The following is a 21,849-nucleotide window of genomic DNA, read 5'->3' on the forward strand; positions in this document are numbered from 1 at the left end:
ACTAAGCACTGATGAATTGTGTACCTAAAGCCAAACGGGGCATTAACAGGACCAAGACCTGATGAATTGTTTACCTATAGCCAAACGGGGCATTAACAGGACCAAGCACCTGATGAATTGTGTACCTAAAGCCAAACAGGGCATTAACAGGACCAAGACCTGATGAATTGTGTACCTATAGTCAAACGGGGCATTAACAGGACTAAGCACTGATGAATTGTGTACCTAAAGCCAAATGGGGCATTAACAGGACCAAGACCTGATGAATTGTTTACCTATAGCCAAACGGGGCATTAACAGGACCAAGCACCTGATGAATTGTGTACCTATAGCCAAACGGGGCATTAACAGGACTAAGCACCTGATGAATTGTGTACCTATAGCCAAACGGGGCATTAACAGGACCAAGCACCTGATGAATTGTGTACCTATAGCCAAACGGGGCATTAACAGGACCAAGACCTGATGAATTCTGTACCTATAACCAAATGGGGCATTAACAGGACCAAGACATGATGAATTCTGTACCTATAGCCAAATGGGGCATTAACAGGACCAAGCACCTGATGAATTGTGTACCTATAGCTAAACGGGGCATTAACAGGACCAAGCACCTGATGAATTGTGTACCTATAGCCAAATTGGGCATTAACAGGGCCAAGACCTGATGAATTGTGTACCCATAGCCAAATGGGGCATTAACAGGACGATTTTGTTAAATGTTTGGCTTATTGTTATTATCAGAAAAAGAAATTGTGTGTACATATTGGCCAGATTTTCTTTAAAGGGATGCGGTAGAATAGGAGGCATGGTCTTAAATAATTATATGTTTTCTTTCCGAAACTGGAATCTGGGCTTATTTCATTCTCCTGATTGATAGTCCACCTTAACATAATGCTATATAAATTCTCTCATTACCATTAGCTTAATGTGACCTTAATGTCATGTAAAAGCCCTTATGTCTAAGCATGTCATTGACAAGGGCTAATTAATTAATTCATGGATTATAATTGGAAATGGTATAAGATAGTTTATCAATGTTTATTTTGTATTATTACTGTCCAGGGTGAGCAGTGTATGGGAAAAATAATCAATAAATGGATCCATTTTGTTCTTGGCCTTTTGAGTGAACATCTTTCTGTGGTCAGACTGAAAATAATCAAATTACATTACAGCTGACATTATTATTACTGCAGAAGTTTCGCTGTATCAGCATATTTGGATTTGGGTCAGCATGACCCCATTCTAATCTGGAGCACTTTGAAAGTGAGAGACAAGCTCTAAAGTGTTTCCAGAGTTATTTACACCAAAATAAGATACACTGTGTAATTTTCCTGCAAGGAATGATTGATTGACTGTCTGATTGATTGGTGTTTGATTGGTGTTCTTAGAAGAGTTATGCACCATATAAGATGCCAGCAAGGATTGATTGATTGATTGATTGATTGACTGATTTTTTTTAAAGCATCTAAGATGCAATATGCATGTTGCCTGCAAGAATTGACTGAGTAGTGTTTTCGAAAGCATCTCATATTGTCTAAGATTCATTTTGTCTGAAAATAGTTGGAAATACATGTGGTTTAAAAGCTTTGAAGACACAATACATAATCATTTTTTATGGGATTTTGATTTTCTTACTCCACTGTGGAAACATTGTGAACCTTCCTTCCACGAATTTTGGTGTGCACAAGAATCTACATTTTTGCAAAAGCAGAAAAAATTGATCCACCTAAAAAACAAAAATTTAAATATTTTGCCAGAGGTTGCATCATCATTATTTAAAAAGATGTGCAGATGGTATTTAAACAATATATTGAGATCATGTATTTTCTTGACTTGCTACTAAATGAAAGCAATTTCTTGTTTTCGAGCATGATATCATATTATAGAAAGGATTTGATTGTTTTTTGCATTTGTATGATAATTCAGTGTACTTGGTGATTAGTTTTTAAAACAGTTATGCTTGGTGATCGGTTTTTAAAATAGTTTATCAATAAAGTTATCAGATCTCATTGCAGCCTTTGAATTTTTCTCTTTCAGGTATGCAAATGTTGATGTGAGGAATTTTACTAACTGCTGGAGGGATGGCTTGGCATTTAATGCCTTGATACACCATTATAGGTACCTACATATTTAGAAATTTTACGGTGACTGCTGACGCATATTGGGGAAGGCTAGTTCTGTGTTACGAATAGGCTGGGTAATGTAACCATCTGGTTACATGGTATGCAAAATTATGTAGACCTCTGGGTAAAATATCAGACTAAATGTTTTAAGATATTAATCAAGACCACACATCAAGATGTTGGAGACATATAGTAGTCATCTGGTAGTTACCTTTTACATTTGCCAGTCAGTCCATCCATCTATCTACAACCATTTAAAGTAAATTGGTGCTTTAGAGTAGGACAGCTGTCTTGTACATGAACATATACTTTACAACGAATTTGTTTCTCAAATGCCATTTTTGATAGAGTTATAACCCATTTTTAATCAAGTTTAGATCTTGATAGAGTTATGGGCCTTATTGATCAATTTCATAACTTCATTTTGTAAGGCATGAAATCAGCCTAGATCAGGAACTGTTCAACATATTCTGGCTCACCTTATTTAATGTGAACACTTGAGGAATATACACTGTTGACATTGTGCAGACATTGACCAGAACTTGAGCAAAGACTGCGAACCTGATGGTTTAAAGTAATTCTCGAGTTCTCATAAATTATTTTGGACACAGTGGATCATGTAGGATCATTATGTTTGCATATCTACCAAAATAAGACATGTCACACAAAACCCCACCCCCAAGATTTGTGACACCCAAATCTGCAGATACAGTTGTATTCATAAAAACATGACTTTCAGTCAATCTCAGGAAGAAGAAGGAAGGGATGGAGGTGGAGGGAGAGAGAGAGAGAGATTAATGCTGATGGATCAATATGAGGCAATTTATACAGTTAATAATAATAATAATAATAATAATTATTATAATAAATAATAATAATAATAATGCTTTATTTATAGAGGGTGACTCATTAGTCAAGGACTATTCTCCCTTGAGGCCCTCTTAAGGGGAGTATAACAGTGCACATTATATGAAGATAACAGTAATTACTGTTTATTTTAAGATATTTAATTTTAAAATACTAAATTCTATTATCTATTAGAAGCACATACATGCTCATGATATCATTTCTTAAATACTCTAATATTTTCAGCAGATTTTACATGTAGTGGAAGTCTGTTCCACAGAACTGTACCAGAGTATTGGAAGCTGTATTTTAATTGCTCTGTTCTTGGTTTTGGTTCTAGAAGTTTTCCACGTGATCTTGATCTCAACTGGTATTGTGTTGAAAAAGGCCTGAATAAGTCCCAAAGATACTCTGGTGCAGTTCCATGTAGACATTTATATAAAAGAACTGCTTTGTGAAAATCTATCCTGTTATATATTGTGAACCATTTGAGTTCTGTAAATAATGATTTTGAGGGATGATAAATAGATGCATCTAAAATTACGCATGCTGCTCATTTCTGAAGTTTATAAATCCTGTCAATCTCAGATTTAGCACAGTTTCCCCATAGATTTGAACAATACTCTATTGTTGGAAGAATATATGACTTGTAGTATAGATTTTGAGTTCCATAGGTAAATATTTCTTGATTCTGCTGAGTTGGGCAGTTCTGGATGACGGTGTTTTACAAAGCTTATCAATATGGTCATTCCACAATAAATTATTATCTAATAAATTATTATCTATGGTCACACCTACAACCTTTTTATGTTTGACATTTTCTAATGGATGATTATTTTTTGCAAGAGATAGTTCTGGGTTCCCTGACTTGTGTAGCTTTTGTGATGTCCCCAAAATCAGACATTTTGTTTTACCTTCATTAGTTACCATCCTACTTTTTGTGCCCAGTTTTGGACTCTAATAAGGTCCGAGTTTGATCTCGTTTGGATAACTTAAGTATCAGAACTAGATATATACAAGGTTGCATTGTCTGCAAACAAATCTGTATTTGTGGATTCTTTATTTAATGGTAGATCATTGACATAGATAAGGAAGAAGAGAGGGCCCGAAACTGAGCCTTGAGGGACCCCTGAATGAATTGTACGAGTTTGAGAGCTAATATTGCCAATGCTTACTTGTTGAGACCTTTGGTTTAGGTATGATCTAAACCAGTTTAAAGAAGGATTGTCGAACTTGTAACAGTTCAACTTTTTCAGTAGAATTTCATGATCAACAAGATCAAAGGTTTTCTTGAAGTCAAGGAAAACAATCCCAGTCATATGTGCATTATCCATTTCCTTCAGCCGAAGATCAATTAATTTGGTAAGTTCTGTTTGGCACAAGTGGTACTTTCTAAATCCTGATTGCGCTTTATGAAGTAGAGAGTATACTAATTGTCATAGGGGTGATTAAAAGGTGTAGGTGGTTAGATATAAAGAACCACCTATGCACTTAATTGCTTGTCTCTAGCAACGGTGGCTTTGTGTTGCGAATCCTTTCAACATTACTGTAGGAAAGCCCATGAGGCTAATTTGCATAGGTAAAGTTTACATAGTGGAACAACCCAATTCATTTGTCATTAGGTAAATTAAGAGATGCATGTTGAAGAAACAAAAGTTATCAATTTTAGCTACTAAGCATAATCACTTAGCACTATAACTAAGCAGTATCACTAAGCACTGTCACTGAGCAGTATCACTAAACACTATCACTAAGCAATATCTCTAAGCAGGTTCACTAAGCTTTAGCTTTATCACTAAGCCATAATGTTAAGCAGTATCACTAAGCAGTATCACTAAGCAATATCACTTGGCAATATCACTAAGTAAATTCACTAAGCAAAATCACTAAGCAATATCTGTAAGCAGATTCACTAAGCTTTATCACTAAACCGTATTGTTAAGCAATATCACTAAGCAGTATCACTAAGCAATATCACTTGGCAATATCACTAAGTAAATTCACTAAGCAAAATCACTAAGCAATATCTGTAAGCAGATTCACTAAGCAGATTCACTAAGCTTTATCACTAAGCCGTATCGTTAAGCAATATCACTAAGCAGTATCACTAAGCAATATCACTTGGCAATATCACTAAGTAAATTCACTAAGTACTATCACTAAGGACCACTCCGGTAGGCCGAGTGGTTAGAGCATCCTCCTTGGATGCGAGTAGTCGTGGGTTCGATCCCCAACTGAGTCAAACCAGTGACTTACAAAATGGTACTAACAGCTGTCTCGCTTGGCACTCAGCATTAACAGGTTAGTGTTAGGACTGGTTGACCTGGTGTCAGGATAATGTGACTGGCTGAGACATCATGCTACATGTCTGTGGCATGATGCCCCAGTGCTAGACATCACTATAAACTGCCACACTGCAGACATCGTAGCGATATGACTGAAAAATTATTAAAGTACGTTAAAAATCCTAATCACACACGCACGCAGAGTCCTAACACTAACCTCTTAATGCAATCAGAACATTGAACATGATGAGTGAAATAAGGCAGATTACAAAGAAAAGGTTACATACATCTAATAACTTGCCATCAAAACAATGGATATTTATCAATTTAATGACCCAATTCTTATGTTAACAATGCAGGAAGAATCCAATTCGGAAGAATCCAATTCTTGGGTGCTTTTTGGGGGGTGGGATTGGGAGAGGTATAATCGTTGCTGAAAATTACTTGTTACATTTTCTGATCATTTAAGAACACTGACATACCTGCCAACCAACAGTGTTAGGTTTTTTGGAGACTTAAAAAGTGTGCTTTGTGGTTCTGAAGGGGGCCAGTGTGAATAACCCAGGGAAGTGAAAATCATACAAGTAAGAAAAAATTACCAATTCATATAAGCCCATAACAAATGGCTAGAAAATTTAATCTGAAAAAAGAAAATAGAATAATGCTGAGCACCAAGCAAAGGAGCTGTTAGTACCATTTTTGTAAGCCTTTGGTATGACTCATCTGGGTTTCGAACACACGACCTCCCACATCTGAGACAGATGCTCTAACCACTAGGCCACTGGAGTGGTCCTATTGTTAGGACTGGTTGGCTTGGTGTCAGAATAGTGTGTTATGCTAGACTGAATTATTTTAAAAGCTATGTTAAAAATCTAGATAACATACACGCACACACACACACACACACACACACACACACAGTCTCTCTGATTACAGAATCACACATCCACCCACTCTCATCTAAGATATAATTGCTGCATGATATACTGTTGTATACTGTTGTCTGCAGCTTTAATGGGACTGTTTTAGGTGGGCTAAAAATGCACTTGTGCAACATGTACATGTCCTGTTGTTTTAGTATGAATTATGTCACAAAAATACATACATCAGACTGGCCAAAACCTGCCTGATCATATAAGAAAATGTAATCTGTATGTGTCTTTTGTTTTTTTTCACCACTAATTCATCTTTTGACAGTCTCATGGTCTTTGTTAATAAGTTTTACATTTTACTTCAGTTCAGAGCCTTTTGTAGCTGTCACTTCGTTTAGTTGTAGCAACTTTCTGTGTAGTACCTAAAGGTGGAAATACATTAATGTCAGTTTTGCAAATCACAACATACAGATGTGTTGTTCATTTATCTGGCAATTGAAGGTAGTTCTAGATTAAGGCAAGCACTGTTAAATTTCAAGGAATCCTGTAAAGTATTCCAATTGAGAAACAATATTTTTACTCTTGGCAATGAGTAAAAGCTGACACAGACAAAAGTGGTTATTTTCATGAATGTTAAATTTTTTTAATGAAATTTACAAACCTAGACTAATAGACTTTGAAGGACATTGGAAAAGATATCATGTTAAGCTGTTGGATGGAATATCATGATTATTCTACATGGTAAGAGTTGTTCCATTAGCTTTAGTGATTGATAATTTTGAATTTTGATTATCAGTGGTAATTTTAAAAAATAATATTTTCTCTGCAGGCCTCATTTATTTTCATATGAGTCTCTATTTACCAACACGGCTGAACAGAACCTAGAACATGCCTTCAGACTAGCTTATGAAAATCTGGGTGTGGACAGACTACTGGATCCTGAAGGTATGAGAACCAGTCTACATATATCAATACAGAATATAATAATAATAATAATAATAATAATAATAATAATAATAATAATAATAATCTATTACAGGTAGGTAATTTTTTTCCAAATTAGAATTTCAGAGAGAATGATTCCTTTCTTTTTTGTTTTATACTACGATTGAATGTAAACTTTGAATTACAAGCCTTAATGATGATGCTTTTAACAGATGGAGCAATCTTGTGTGTTTTTTTGCATTATAATATCAAGAAATGTTTTATTTTCAAATGAATATTTCTGTGCAACTATGTTATATTTAGTCTGGTGTATGTTACGTGACTGCAGACATCTGATATTATTGGCAGTTATGCATGCTTTGCCTCTGACTAGTCGAGATTACTGTGTTCACTTCAAATGCATTTAAATTTGATCTGCTAGTAAAGTTGTGTTTAATATCTATATTTGCAAATAATACATCAGCCTTTTCACCAGTTTTATGAAAATTTGTAAAACTTAATATAAGGTTTAATTTTTCATTGATTTCTAGAGTATGTACTCAGAAAATAAGAAAGAAAAAATGTGTCACAAAGACATAGTTTTCTTGTACATTGTGGTTGTGCTATTATATAATAATATATTGAAACTTCCTTGGTAGACACCTCCATATTAAGGAGACTTCAAATAGGACATATTTGAAATCATTCCATAAGTTACGTATTTCACTTCTACATAAGGACACCTGTCCACACAGGTCAGTTATCTGGCCATTTGAATGTCCTTTGTACATAAAAACATTTAATTATATGGTTACATGACCGTCCCTTCTACAAAAGGACTATTATCTGATCACTTGAATTTCTCTTCTGCTTAAGGACATTTAATTATCAGGTAACTTGAATATCCCTTATAAATATATAAACAATTATATGGTCAGTTGACATCCCTTCTACACAAGGACACCTGTCCACAAAGAACAATTATCAGGTTAACTTGAACATCCCTTCTACATAACAGCATTTTTTTATCTGGTCCTTAGCGTGTCCCTTCTAACGATGGACACCTGTTCACAAAGGACAGTTATCTGGTTACTTGAATGTCCTTTCTACATAATAGCATTTTATTATCTGGTTCTTTGTGTGCCCCTTCTTACTGAGAACATCTGCCCACAAAGGACAATTATCTGGTTACAAGAACATTTGATTAGTATGTCCCTTGATTGCCTCTTTTACATAAGGACACTTATCTGCAGAAGACATTTATTTGGTCACTTGAATATCCCTTTCTGTATAAGAACATTTAATTATCTGGTTTCGCGAATTCCTTTTTCTACACAAGACACTTGTCCACAAAGGACAATTATCTATTCACTTGACTGTCCCTTCTGCAGAAAGACATTTGTCTACAGATGGCAATTATGTTGTCACCTGAGTATCTTCTCCCTAAGGACACTTCATTTATGGTCACTTGAATGCTTCTTTTACATTAGACATTTAATTATCTGGTCCTTATCCATAAGGACTTGTGTCCACAAAGGATACTCTTGTCTAGTCACTTGACTGCCCCTAGTCCATAAGGTATTCTGTTCACTTTGATGGCCCTTTTGCACAAGAACACTTTATTATGGGCACCTTTAATTATCCCTTTTATATAAAGGCACTGTCATTGAGGATAATTATCTGGTCCTTTTAAGGCATCTGTCCACAAAGGACAACTATTTGATCACTTGAGTGTTACAGTTAAAGAGGACACCTATCCACAAAAGAAAATCCCCTGACTGACCCTCTGATAAGGATACCTGTCTACAAATGACAACCATCTGGTCTTGAAATTCCTTCTGCATAGTGACACCTGTTCATTAAGTACATTCATATGGTCCTTAGTTATTGTTGTTTAGGGGTTTAATGCCATTTCTTGGTGCAAGATGGGCTATACATGGCTGCCAATATAAGTGGTGGATGAAGAACCACTGACTTACAGGAAGCTACTCTCAAGCTTTCTCACATACCCACATTGGCTGAGCCTGAGACTGGTACTCTGTTGGATAGGGGTGAACTGGCAGTATTTGGTAAAGCCTAAGATCACTTGGCCACCCAGGGCCACATGCGTTCCATTGTTGGACCTTACTGCATAAGGACACCAGTCCTTAAAGGACAGGTATCTGATTGCTTTGGTAGGAGACTGTACACAAGTGGCAATTATATGATCCCAAGAGGATACCTGTCCAGAAAGGACAATCATGTGGTCCCATGAGTGTCTCTTCCAGACAAGGACATCTATCAACAAAGGACAGGTATTTTGTTCTGTGAATGTTGCTTGTGCATAAGTAGATCTGTCCACCAACAATTATCAGGCCACCTGCCTTTCCTTTCTTCATATTCTCGTGGGTCGGTGGTTCTTTCCGGGGGTTTCCCGGGTTCTTCCTCCACCATTTATACTGGCCGCCATGAATAGCCTATCTTGTGCTGAAAAATGGCGTTAAACCATACAACAAACAAACAAAACCTTTCTTCATAAGGACACCTGTCTATAATGGATATTTATCTGGTCCCTTGAGAACACCTGTTCACAATAGATAATTATCTAGTTGCCTGGCTGTCCCTTCTTTGTATGTCCATCTGTCCACAGAGAACAGTTTTTATCTGGTGACTTGAGTTTTATTGCCAGGTTTCACCGTGTTTGATTTTATTTCTGTGTTCAAAATGCTATTTATGACATATTACCATATTTATTCCAAGATGTTGCTGTTGATAATCCAGACAAGAAGTCAGTTATGATGTACCTGATGTGCCTGTTCAAAGCCTTGCCACATTCTGACATCCCTCTAGGGGACAGTGACATCCCTTTCTCTCCTCAGTCTCCAGAAGAAAGTATAGGGGCTGTTAGCACTCGGTTCTTGGAGTCAACGAGAACTACTAAAATAACAGAGGTAGGAAAAGTTTTGCCATATTTATTCCATTAAAAGCCAGGGACATGCGTACAAGTCATTTGATTACTAAGGAGTAAGGTCCTGAGGTTTGGCATCTTGAAAGGGACAGGAATTATAAGAACTCTTATATATTGTTGCAGCAGAATAACTACGGCTGTTTTACTAGCCTGAAATAGTTTAATTATTATCGCTTCAGTGATGCCAAAACTTAATAAGAAAAAGCAGGAAGTTTTGAGATGGGCTAATTCAGAGGCTGTATTTGTTTCATGTTAAAAGAGTCAGATAATTTTCAGTGAAAACAGGGAGTTGGATTTGATATGATTTTTATGTTTTGGGGATGAATATGTTTTGAATTTATTTTACTATGTAGAAGGGTACACTTACTGTTGAAGGACTCTCCTCAGTTAAGCATTGCTTGCTAGGGCCAAGTTTCACATATTTTAACACATTAACCCCTGGAGCTTTTTGTCATTTTTGCCTAAAAATCAAGTAGGAAACACATTTTGAAAGCTATTTCTGAATAGACTTGAAAACACCAAATCCCTGGTCATCTTTCAATAACATACTGCCTAGTGGTGTTAGAAACGTCGATTTTCATTGGCTATTTGACTCGTGCATGAGTAGAAGGGTAAAAGTTGGACCTCTTTTTTTTTTCTTTTTTTTTTTTTGCTAAACGGAGCCATTATTTTTGTATGGAGACCATTCTTTATTCCAAATGCCCATCTTATCTTACTTTTTGCAAAGGTTCATCTGTCTGTCTGCAGTTCATACTGGTTTGCCTTAGATCTGAGACCAAAAAGTCTAAAATCCAGACACAATATCAGATTCCGACCACGGGCAAATTTTGGGTAAAAAAAAGTCGGGTACAAAAGATGAGGCTTTTCTATCTGTATTTTATAGTGCAACTAGATATTCCAGATTATTTGGTATCATTGTAGAGCTACATCTGTCTACCTTTCTATAATACCACCCACTTTAGTGTATCATGCATGACCATGACGCTGCAGAGCTCGGCAGTAGGCTACTACCTCCTGCCCCGTAAAGTTGTCGCTAGTGGTTAATGTGTTAAAGACCTGAGACATTTGTTTGGTCAGACGTAAGTCAGAATTAAATTGCATGGCATCATATTGCTGGATGCTGGACTTGAATTTTAAGTCCAGATACCAGTTTTGGTGTTGAAATCTGAGCCAGACAGTGCTGCCTTGTGTCATGAAGCTCATGTTCCCTATCCTAAGTATACATTGGGGTCATTTCTTAGGATTCACCTTTGATTTTTGAATAATAATTGCTTTCATTAATGTGACCTTGAAATTCCAAATAACTTTATACCAGCCTGCCGTGTGATTACAGGAGTCATGTGATGTCAGAAGTTCTTCATTACTTCATGTGCTAGAACCATTTATTTGAAAGATGCAAAATTGAAATAAAGATTGTATGTATGTGTTGGGGGGGGGGGGCTAATCAGCACTTTTCTGGGTATAAAATAGCTAGACAAAATTGGGTAGCAAAAATGGTAAAGGGAAAAGCCCTATTAAAATCCCCAGGAAACAAACACATCCACCAAAAAGTAAATATGCATGCTGAAACAAAAGCAACTCCCAGACAAGCATAAAGCATTTTTGCATAAGGCAAGAAAGGGTGAAATCCTTAATAGAGGAGGTATCATTTTTCCCTACATAAACTGTATGCACCCTTTTTTCTGTTCGGACATCATCACAAGAAGCATTCAACAGAAAACAGGTTGCCTCCATTGGTCACTTCTTATGAAAAGCAGTAGGACACACAGGCTTACCATATATATTTGCTTATAGGTCATGTCAAACTGCAGACAACAAAGAACCTGATCGGCCATAGCATCATGCTTCTGCAGTTCAGGGACTGTGTTGTTTGTTCTATTGATTACTCCTAATAAAGTGTACAGACCCAGGTTTGCTGATGCATTATGCTACAACTTATCTGGGTCTGTGCAGTTTGTAGTTGGACTCAACCTTATAAGTTAGCATAGACAGCTGTGTGCATCCCAGATCATGCAGGTGTTTCAGATGCATATCATTAAGCGTGGGCTTGTAGGCTGTATATTGCATCCAGATTTAGGTGAGATAGATGGACTTCATTATAGGCTGTATATGGCATCCAGATTTAGGGTGGGGTAGATGGACTTCATTATAGGCTGTATATGGCATCCATATTTAGGGTGGGATAGATGGACTTCATTATAGGCTGTGTATTGCATCCAGATTTAGGGTGAGATAGATGGATTTCTTTATAGGCTGTATATGGCATCCAGATTTAGGGTGAGATAGATGGACTTCATTATAGGCTGTATATGGCATCCAGGTTTAGGTGAGAAAGATTAGACTTTGTTATAGGCTGTATATGGCATCTAGATTTAGGGTGAGATAGATGGACTTTATTATAGCCTGTATGCCATCCAGATTTAGGATGAGATAGATTTTCTAGTCCCTTCATAAAATCAGAGTTGAATGTGTAATTAAGAAGAGGTTTCCATATTTTCATGCTTATAAGTCAAGTCCAACTGCAAACAATATAGACCCTGATATTCTGTTGCATTATGTACCAGCATATCAGGGTATATGTTTTTGTTCTACTGATTACTCCTTACAAACTGCATGGACACAGATCTGCTGAAAAATCTTGTTATTTTTGTTGAATATCATAAATAGTTTAAACACTCAACAGTTAAAAAGAAGAAATGGTCTTATCTTGAAATTTTGGAAATCAGCCCATTGAAGATAAGTAGTGTATTCACATATTTTATGCAAGCAAACAGATTAAAAGCAATGCATTCAAATTATGCATAGTAATTGAATTTTTAGCATTTAGTCTGAAGCTGTCAATATATTGTTCCTGCTCTGAGCAGAGTCCCTGTTTGCATGATTGATTATTGTGAACTGTGCTATCGGAACAAAATTGCTTATGATGTTATGTGCATGATTGAAATGACAGTACTTGATAATTGTGGAAAGAACTGCTGAATAGAACTATATAATAAAACACTCCTTGAATAAGCCTTGGTCACTAAACTAGCACTAAATAACCTATTTGTTTCTCTGTGCTATAAAACTCAGTGCCTTATAAAAAGCATAATTGACATTTGGATGACAACTTGATTAGATGAAATACTTTGTCTGGTACCATTGTTTTTTGTTTTGCATTGTTCACAAAATACTTCTAAAAAATTGAAATATCAAGCCAGAGAGTGAAATGCCCAATGAGTTAAATTTTTACAGACCTCTGTTGGCTGTCATTGTATGCCTCTGAGCACAACACTTTTTTTCCGATTGCCTTGGTACTAAATAGTTTTTCATGTGCTGATATGTCATTGAACACCAATTTGCAATCACTCCAAACCTGTTACATCTGTTATTTTCTGTCAAGATAATTTGGGTATTTCTTACAACATTTTGTATCAAAAATAATAAAATGTAGATCAAATATTCTTTAGATGGGAGTTACTTTGTTGCCTCTAGTCCCACCCAATTGGAATCTTGTTTGCAAGTTGACATGTTGTAAAGATTAGTTTTGTCATAGTTAAGATGGGTTTTCTGATTGGCTGAAAAGTATGACTAAAATGAAAATTGATACATTTATTTGGTGTACAAGGCAAATGTGTCCATGAAATTTTAGATTGTCTTGAGTAAAGAAAGTACTGAATGATGTTGAAACTGTTTAATTTTTTTAAAATATCAGGTGAAATTTCCAGTTGTCTATGTCACAATGACACTGCTTTAACAGTGTTTGGTAGCAATTGTGCAGGTTTCATTGTCCTGGACAGAATCAGCAGATTTCCCTCTATCTAAAATTCATTGCAGAGATTCATTGTTGTGATCTACTGCAAAATGCTTTATCATCAAAACAACTTTATAACAACTGATTATATAAAGTAGTGCAGCAAGTACCATATATAATATCACTTATAAGTTCAGTCAAGCTGCCAAGTAAAGACCCCGATCTGCTGGCACCTTTTGCTACGGAAGATCAGGGTCTGAGTTGTTTGTTCTACTGGTTACTCCTGATAAACTGTACAGACCCAGATCTGCTGGTGCTTTATTCAATGGCAGAACAGGGTATGTGTTGTTTGTAGTTGTACAGGGTATGTGTTGTTTGTAGTTGTACAGGGTATGTGTTGTTTGTAGTTGTACAGCCCAAGACAAAATGCAAAAGTTGAAAATAATTACAAATGGTATGAGAAAGTAAATTTAGTTTTTGTGCCATTTCCATATGTACTCACTTAAAAGTCAAGGCAAGCTATAAACAACAAAGATCCTGATTGCTGTCGCATAATGCACATGCAGGTCAGGGTCAATGCTGTCTTGTTCTAATGATTACTTCTAACAAACTGCACAGACCCAGATCTGATGGCACATTTGACTTGACTTGTAAGTAAGTGTATATGGTAAATTGATGTGGGCATGTATTTACTTATCACTTTGTTTAAAGAGGACCACCTGGTTGGAATTGTCCAGTTATTATGCTCACTTGACCTAAACTGGTTTCAAGTTTGAGCAGGATGCTGTGAATTTTTTGATTTTGATGGTTATCAATATTCATGGCTTTTTTTACCAAAAAAAAGCATGTACTTACATATAGGTATTGGTATAGAATCCGTGTTGTTTCTACAGCAGGATCATTGTTGGTCACATCTATAAATTTGGAACCCATATTGTTTTTCAAGTGTATAAATTTGGGGTCCATATCATTTATCAAGTGTATAAATTTGGGGTCCATGTTTTTTGTGAAGTGTAGTAATTTAGGGTCCATTTTGCTTGTCAAGTGTATAAATTCGAGGCCCATATTGTTTGTCAAGTGAATAAATTAAGGGCCTATATTGTTTGTCGAGTGCATAAATTTGTGGCCTATATTGTTTGTGAAGTCTATAAATTTGGGGTTCATATTGTTTGTCAAGTCTGTAAATTTGGGGTCATATTGTTTGTCAAGTCTGTAAATTTGGGTTTCGTATTTGTCAAGTCTCAAAATTTGGGGTTCATAATGTTTATCAAGTGTATAAATTTGGGGCCCATATTGTTTGTGAAGTCTATAAACATTTGGGGTTCATATTGCTTGTCACGTCTATATGATTGGGATCCATATTGTTTGCCAATTCTGTAAATAGAGTGTTCATATTTTTTGTCAAGTCTCTAAATTTGGGGTTCATATTGTTTGTCAAGTCTATACATTTGTGGCCCATGTTGTTTGTGAAGTCTATAAATTTGGGGTCAATATTGTTTGCCAAGTCTGTAAATATGCAGTTCATATTGTTTGCCAAGTCTATAAATTTGGAGTTCATATTGTTTGTCAAGTCTATGAAGTTAGAATCCATATTGTTTGTCAAGTCTATAAATTTGGGGCTTGTAGGAAGCATGACATTCATGAAATTGATTACTGTCTCAGAAAAGTGAATTTACAGAAGTTTTTAACTGCTTCAGTACTTTACAACAGCCTAAAATGATTTTTAAATTTTAGTGATGACTCCTTGCCTTTTTGACAAGTACCTTTAAAGTTTAATTTCTGTTATTTCCTTGAAAACATTATAGAAAGTAAAGTATCTTTTGAAACTGAAAGGACTTTTTTTGGAAATAAACAATGCATAATTGCTTGTCAGCACTTACTCGTACAGTTGGTCATGTGGTATGCCTCCATGTTTAAAATGTGTAAGTTTATTTATAAATGATGATCTTTGATGCTGCAACTGCTTAAGTCGTATGGCAAGAAGTGTTACGCTTCCCCATCTGGCCACCTGTTCCTACATCTATCCATGTGGTTCAGTTTTTAGCATTGAAGTTGTTTTCTGGTTCTCTGGTGGGGCATCCATATTCCAGGAGCATATTTCTCATTATGTTTCAATGTGCCGGCAGTTGTGGTAATCAGCATGCTCATTTAATACAAAGCTTCACTCTGCAAGTCATACCCTTTCCATCTAATATGCAAATTAAACAAAGACTGTATATATTCACATATGAGTGGTGTCCTTCACATAATGCACTGGCCAATCAGGGTCTCTGCAATTTGTTCAGAGTAATCCGTAGAACACACGACATAGACCCTGATCTGCAAGTGCACTATGCCATGGCAGGTCTGGGTCAATGTTGTTTGCACGTGGACTCATTGTATTGGCAAGAGTATATGGTACTGTAAAGAATGGCACATGGCAGTTTGTATAGACAAGTTTACAACTGATATTCAAAACAGAAAAACTTTGGGAAGAATTTCTTTATTGGCAGCAAAGAAGTCAAGGGTACAAGTGAAAATCCTTATTATGGTTTGTTCAATTAGCTTGAGAGGCAACTGTGCCAATACAAAGGAAGAATTGTTAATGAAAGGTATGAATGATCTCTTCAAAACTTATCTTTAATCCAAATTTGTTATACTTTTATTAAGGCAGTCATACTGTTATTATTGTGAAATGTGGTGAGGTGAATTATTGGACACCAAGTAAACACAACTCTGATAAATTATTTGAAGTGAGAGATAATGAACAATGTGGAAACGTTCACACAAAGTTTTGCCGAATCAACTTTGAAGTCATTAAAAACTCGATTTATTAATATTGCCAGCAACAGTGAGCTTGGGAGTTTCTGCATGGTCAGTTATGTTACCTTGCAGATAGTGTTATGTTACCTTGCAGATAGTGTTATGTTACTTGCAGAGATAATCAGTTATATTACCTTGCAGATAGTTATGTTACCTTGCAGATAGTCAGTTATGTTACCTTGCAGATAGTTGTGTTCCTTTGCAGATAGTCTGTTATATTACCTTGCAGATAGTCAGTTATGTTACCTTGCAGATAGTTGTGTTCCTTTGCAGATAGTCTGTTATATTACCTTGCAGATACAGTAGTTATATTGCTTTGCAGATAGTCTGTTATGTTACCTTGCAGATAGTCAGTTATGTTACCTTGCAGATAGTTGTGTTCCTTTGCAGATAGTCTGTTATATTACCTTGCAGATACAGTAGTTATATTACTTTGCAGATAGTCTGTTATGTTACCTTGCAGATAGTCTGTTATATTACCTTGCAGATAGTCAGTTATGTTACCTTGCAGATAGCTGTTATGTTACCTTGCAGATAGTCAGTTATGTTACCTTGCAGATAGTCTGTTATGTTACCTTACAGATAGTCAGTTATGTTACCTTGCAGATAGTCTGTTATGTTACCTTGCAGATAGTCTGTTATATTACCTTGCAGATAGCTGTTATGTTACCTTGCAGATAGTCAGTTATGTTACCTTGCAGATAGTCTGTTATGTTACCTTGCAGATAGTCAGTTATGTTACCTTGCAGTTAGTCTCTTATATTACCTTGCAGATAGTTATATTACTTTGCAGATAGTCTGTTATGTTACCTTGCAGATAGTCTGTTATGTTACCTTGCAGTTAGTCTGTTATGTTAGCTTGCAGTTAGTCTGTTGTGTTACCTTGCAGATAGTCTGTTATGTTACCTTGCAGTTAGTCTGTTATGTTACCTTGTAGATAGTCTGTTATGTTACCTTGCAGATAGTTATATTACTTTGCAGTTAGTCTGTTATGTTACCTTGCAGTTAGTCTGTTATGTTACCTTGTAGATAGTCTGTTATGTTACCTTGCAGTTAGTCTGTTATATTACCTTGCAGTTAGTCAGTTATGTTACCTTGCAGATAGTCTGTTATGTTACCTTGCAGATAGTCAGTTACATTACCTTGCAGTTAGTCAGTTATGTTACCGTGCAGATAGTCTGTTAGGTTAGCTTGCAGATAGTCAGTTATATTACCTTGCAGTTAGTCAGTTATGTTACCGTGCAGATAGTCTGTTATGTTAGCTTGCAGTTAGTCTGTTATGTTACCTTGCAGATAGTCAGTTATATTACCTTGCAGATAGTCAGTTATGTTACCTTGCAGATAGTCTGTTATGTTACCTTGCAGATAGTCAGTTATATTACCTTGCAGTTAGTCAGTTATGTTACCGTGCAGATAGTCTGTTATGTTAGCTTGCAGATAGTCAGTTATATTACCTTGCAGTTAGTTATATTACTTTGCAGTTAGTCTGTTATGTTACCTTGCAGATAGTCAGTTATATTACCTTGCAGATAGTCAGTTATGTTACCTTGCAGATAGTCTGTTATGTTAGCTTGCAGATAGTCAGTTATATTACCTTGCAGATAGTCTGTTATGTTAGCTTGCAGATAGTCAGTTATATTACCTTGCAGATAGTTATATTACTTTGCAGATAGTCTGTTATGTTACCTTGCAGATAGTCAGTTATATTACCTTGCAGTTAGTCAGTTATGTTACCTTGCAGATAGTCTGTTATGTTACCTTGCAGATAGTTATATTACTTTGCAGATAGTCTGTTATGTTACCTTGCAGATAGTCAGTTATATTACCTTGCAGTTAGTCAGTTATGTTACCTTGCAGATAGTCTGTTATGTTACCTTGCAGATAGTCAGTTATATTACCTTGCAGTTAGTCAGTTATGTTACCGTGCAGATAGTCTGTTATGTTAGCTTGCAGATAGTCAGTTATATTACCTTGCAGTTAGTCAGTTATGTTACCGTGCAGATAGTCTGTTATGTTAGCTTGCAGATAGTCAGTTATATTACCTTGCAGTTAGTCAGTTATGTTACCGTGCAGATAGTCTGTTATGTTAGCTTGCAGTTAGTCTGTTATGTTACCTTGCAGATAGTCAGTTATATTACCTTGCAGATAGTCAGTTATGTTACCTTGGGGATAGTCTGTTATGTTACCTTGCAGATAGTCTGTTATGTTACCTTGCAGATAGTCTGATATGTTACCTTGCAGATAGTCTGTTATGTTAGCTTGCAGATAGTCTGTTATGTTACCTTGCGGATAGTCAGTTATGTTACCTTGCAGATAGTCTGTTATGTTAGCTTACAGATAGTATGTTATGTTAGCTTGCAGATAGTTATGTTACCTTGCAGATAGTCTATTATGTTACCTTGCAGATAGTCTGTTATGTTAGCTTGCAGATAGTTATATTACCTTGCAGATAGTCAGTTATGTTACCTTGCAGATAGTCTGTTATGTTACCTTGCAGATAGTATGTTATGTTAGCTTGCAGATAGTTATGTTACCTTGCAGATAGTCTATTATGTTACCTTGCAGATAGTCAGTTATACTACCTTGCAGATAGCCTGTTATGTTACCTTGCAGATAGTTATGTTAGCTTGCAGATAGTTATGTTAGCTTGCAGATAGTCTGTTATGTTACCTTGCAGATAGTCAATTATATTACCTTGCAGATAGTTATATTACCTTGCAGATAGTTAATGTTACCTTGCAGATAGTCTGTTATTTTACCTTGCAGATAGTTATATTACCTTGCAGATAGTCAATTATGTTACCTTGCAGTTAGATATGTTACCTTGCAGATAATCTATTATGTTACCTTGCAAATAGTTATATTACCTTGCAGATAGTTAATGTTACCTTGCAGATAGTCAGTTATATTACCTTGCAGATAGTTATGTTACCTTGCAGATAGTCTGTTATATTACCTTGCAGATAGTTATGTTACCTTGCAGATAGTCAATTATGTTACCTTGCAGTTAGTTATGTTACCTTGCAGATAATCTATTATGTTACCTTACAGATAGTTATATTACCTTGCAGATAGTTAATGTTACCTTGCAGATAGTCAGTTATATTACCTTGCAGATAGTTATGTTACCTTGCAGATAGTTATGTTACCTTGCAGATAGTCTGTTATATTACCTTGCAGATAGTTATGTTACCTTGCAGATAATCTGTTATGTTACCTTGCAGATAGTCTGTTATGTTACCTTGCAAATAGTCTGTTATGTTACCTTGCAGATATGTTACCTTGCAGATAGTCTGTTATATTACCTTGCAGATAGTTATGTTACCTTGCAGATAATCTGTTATGTTACCTTGCAGATAGTCTGTTATGTTACCTTGCAAATAGTCTGTTATGTTACCTTGTTGATAGTTATGTTACCTTGCAGATAGTCTGTTGTTACCTTGCAGATAGTCTGTTGTTACCTTGCAGATAGTCTGTTATGTTACCTTGCAGATAGTCAGTTATGTTACCTTGCAGATAGTTATGTTACCTTGCAGATAGTCTGTTATGTTACCTTGCAGATAGTTATATTACCTTGCATATAGTCTGTTATGTTACCTTGCATATAGTTTGTTATGTTACCTTGCAGATAGTCTGTTATGTTACCTTGCAGATAGTGTTATATTACCTTGCAGATAGTCTGTTATGTTACCTTGCAGATAGTTATATTACCTTGCATATAGTCTGTTATGTTACCTTGCATATAGTTTGTTATGTTACCTTGCAGATAGTCTGTTATGTTACCTTGCAGATAGTGTTATATTACCTTGCAGATAGTCTGTTATGTTAGCTTGCAGATAGTCTGATATGTTACCTTGCAGATAGTTATACTACCTTGCAGATAGTTATGTTACCTTGCAGATAGTCTGTAATAGCATCATAGATAATGCCACTCTAAACAGAAAACTCCTCAAAGTTGCTCAGCTTTGCAGTATAATCCTAAACCAGTCTAATCAAAATCATGATCTACTTAATGACAATTTGATCTAAAAGGTTCAATATGAGGTCATATTCTGTCAACTTTGATTTACCAATAAATTCAGTTTTCATTTTGTTGAAACATTTCATTTGAAACATGTTGTTATTAACTCTTTCTAGCATAAAATGTAAGGCTTTATTTGACAGGCTACTAGAAAATAAGTGGAACACGAATTCCAAAGGTCATAAGAACTCCTAACTTAGAGCAGGTACCTGTCAGATCTCCATTATGATGGAGATCTCTACTGTAATGGATTGAAACTTGAGTTAAAAAAGGAATAAAATGCCTGAGTTGCTCATGAGCAAATTTGACACTGTAAAACTTGATCCATCTCTCAACTCTTTTTACTCAAATGAACCACTCATGAGCAACTTGCAGTGAACCAAATTAGCTCCAAGTTAGATGAATATTATGTAAAATCCTATAACAAAACTTCGAAGCCAATGTGATAAACTGCAACACTATAAATTAATTAAAAAAATCCTAGATACTTTTGTACAGCAAAAGTTTTCACTTTTGCCAAAGCCTTCATGAAATAAAATCTACGCACACAGCTGGAGATATTTGTAGATAGAAGCTGGAGGAAAATTAGAGAGACAGAATAGAGAATGCAGATTTAATGTACAGTAACCTAAAAGAAGATGAATGAATTACACTTTTTGACCTCACCAGCAAAAACATATGCTATTCTTTAAACGAATATGTCCAAAAAGACAGTAGTTTAGATGATTTAGAAGAACAAGAAAACTGTCTTTATAACTAATATTATGTGTAAAGAGGACCATCAGAAAGTTTTACCGCCACCATAGACATGCTGAGGGCATGGTTTAGTAAAGGAAAACATGACTAGTTTGTATTATGAAGAATGAGTTAACCTGTACATAGCTTGACTTTGTTATGGTTGCACTGTTTATTGATGTGTGATTTGTCAGTGATGTTCATGCACTTAAATAAGCTTGAGTTGTTTAGGGAGGAATCCATTTCAGAAGTTTATTAAGGTTTAAGCAATACTGATTTTGTGGCGTGGAAAGCAATATTTTAGATGAGTCACAAAAAATCTTGTCTTTGGGCCCAGATCTTTTGTCAGGATAAATGGATAGATAAGGATCTACAAAGAAACAAGACAAGTCTCACTGGGACAGAATTACAGAATTCAGCATTGAAAAGTAACTTGATATGAAACTGTTACAGTGTAGAGATGAAGAATGGGGACCTATGTTTTTATTCTTTTTTTATATATAATTCTGATAGATAAGGCAAGTGAAGTACATAAATGTTTTGTCTCAAAACAAATTT

General features: G+C 35.7%; 1 protein-coding gene across 6 annotated transcripts in view; it reads left to right on the forward strand.

The window, feature by feature from the left end:
• The window catches only part of LOC149773699 (dystrophin-like), a 494,817-nt gene that overhangs the window by 12,655 nt on the left and 460,313 nt on the right, over positions 1-21,849 (forward strand). For all 6 annotated transcript variants that reach the window (XM_089946224.1, XM_089946223.1, XM_089946219.1 and 3 more), the window contains exons 3-5: positions 2,041-2,121; positions 6,959-7,074; positions 9,793-9,983. In XM_089946224.1, coding sequence (XP_089802350.1) covers positions 2,041-2,121; positions 6,959-7,074; positions 9,793-9,983 — 388 coding nt within the window. The remainder of the gene's footprint in view (positions 1-2,040; positions 2,122-6,958; positions 7,075-9,792; positions 9,984-21,849) is intronic.

Source organism: Sinohyriopsis cumingii, unplaced genomic scaffold (genome assembly GCF_028554795.1).
Source record: "Sinohyriopsis cumingii isolate HCF-2022 unplaced genomic scaffold, ASM2855479v2 utg000622l, whole genome shotgun sequence".
Lineage (NCBI taxonomy): Eukaryota > Metazoa > Mollusca > Bivalvia > Unionida > Unionidae > Sinohyriopsis > Sinohyriopsis cumingii.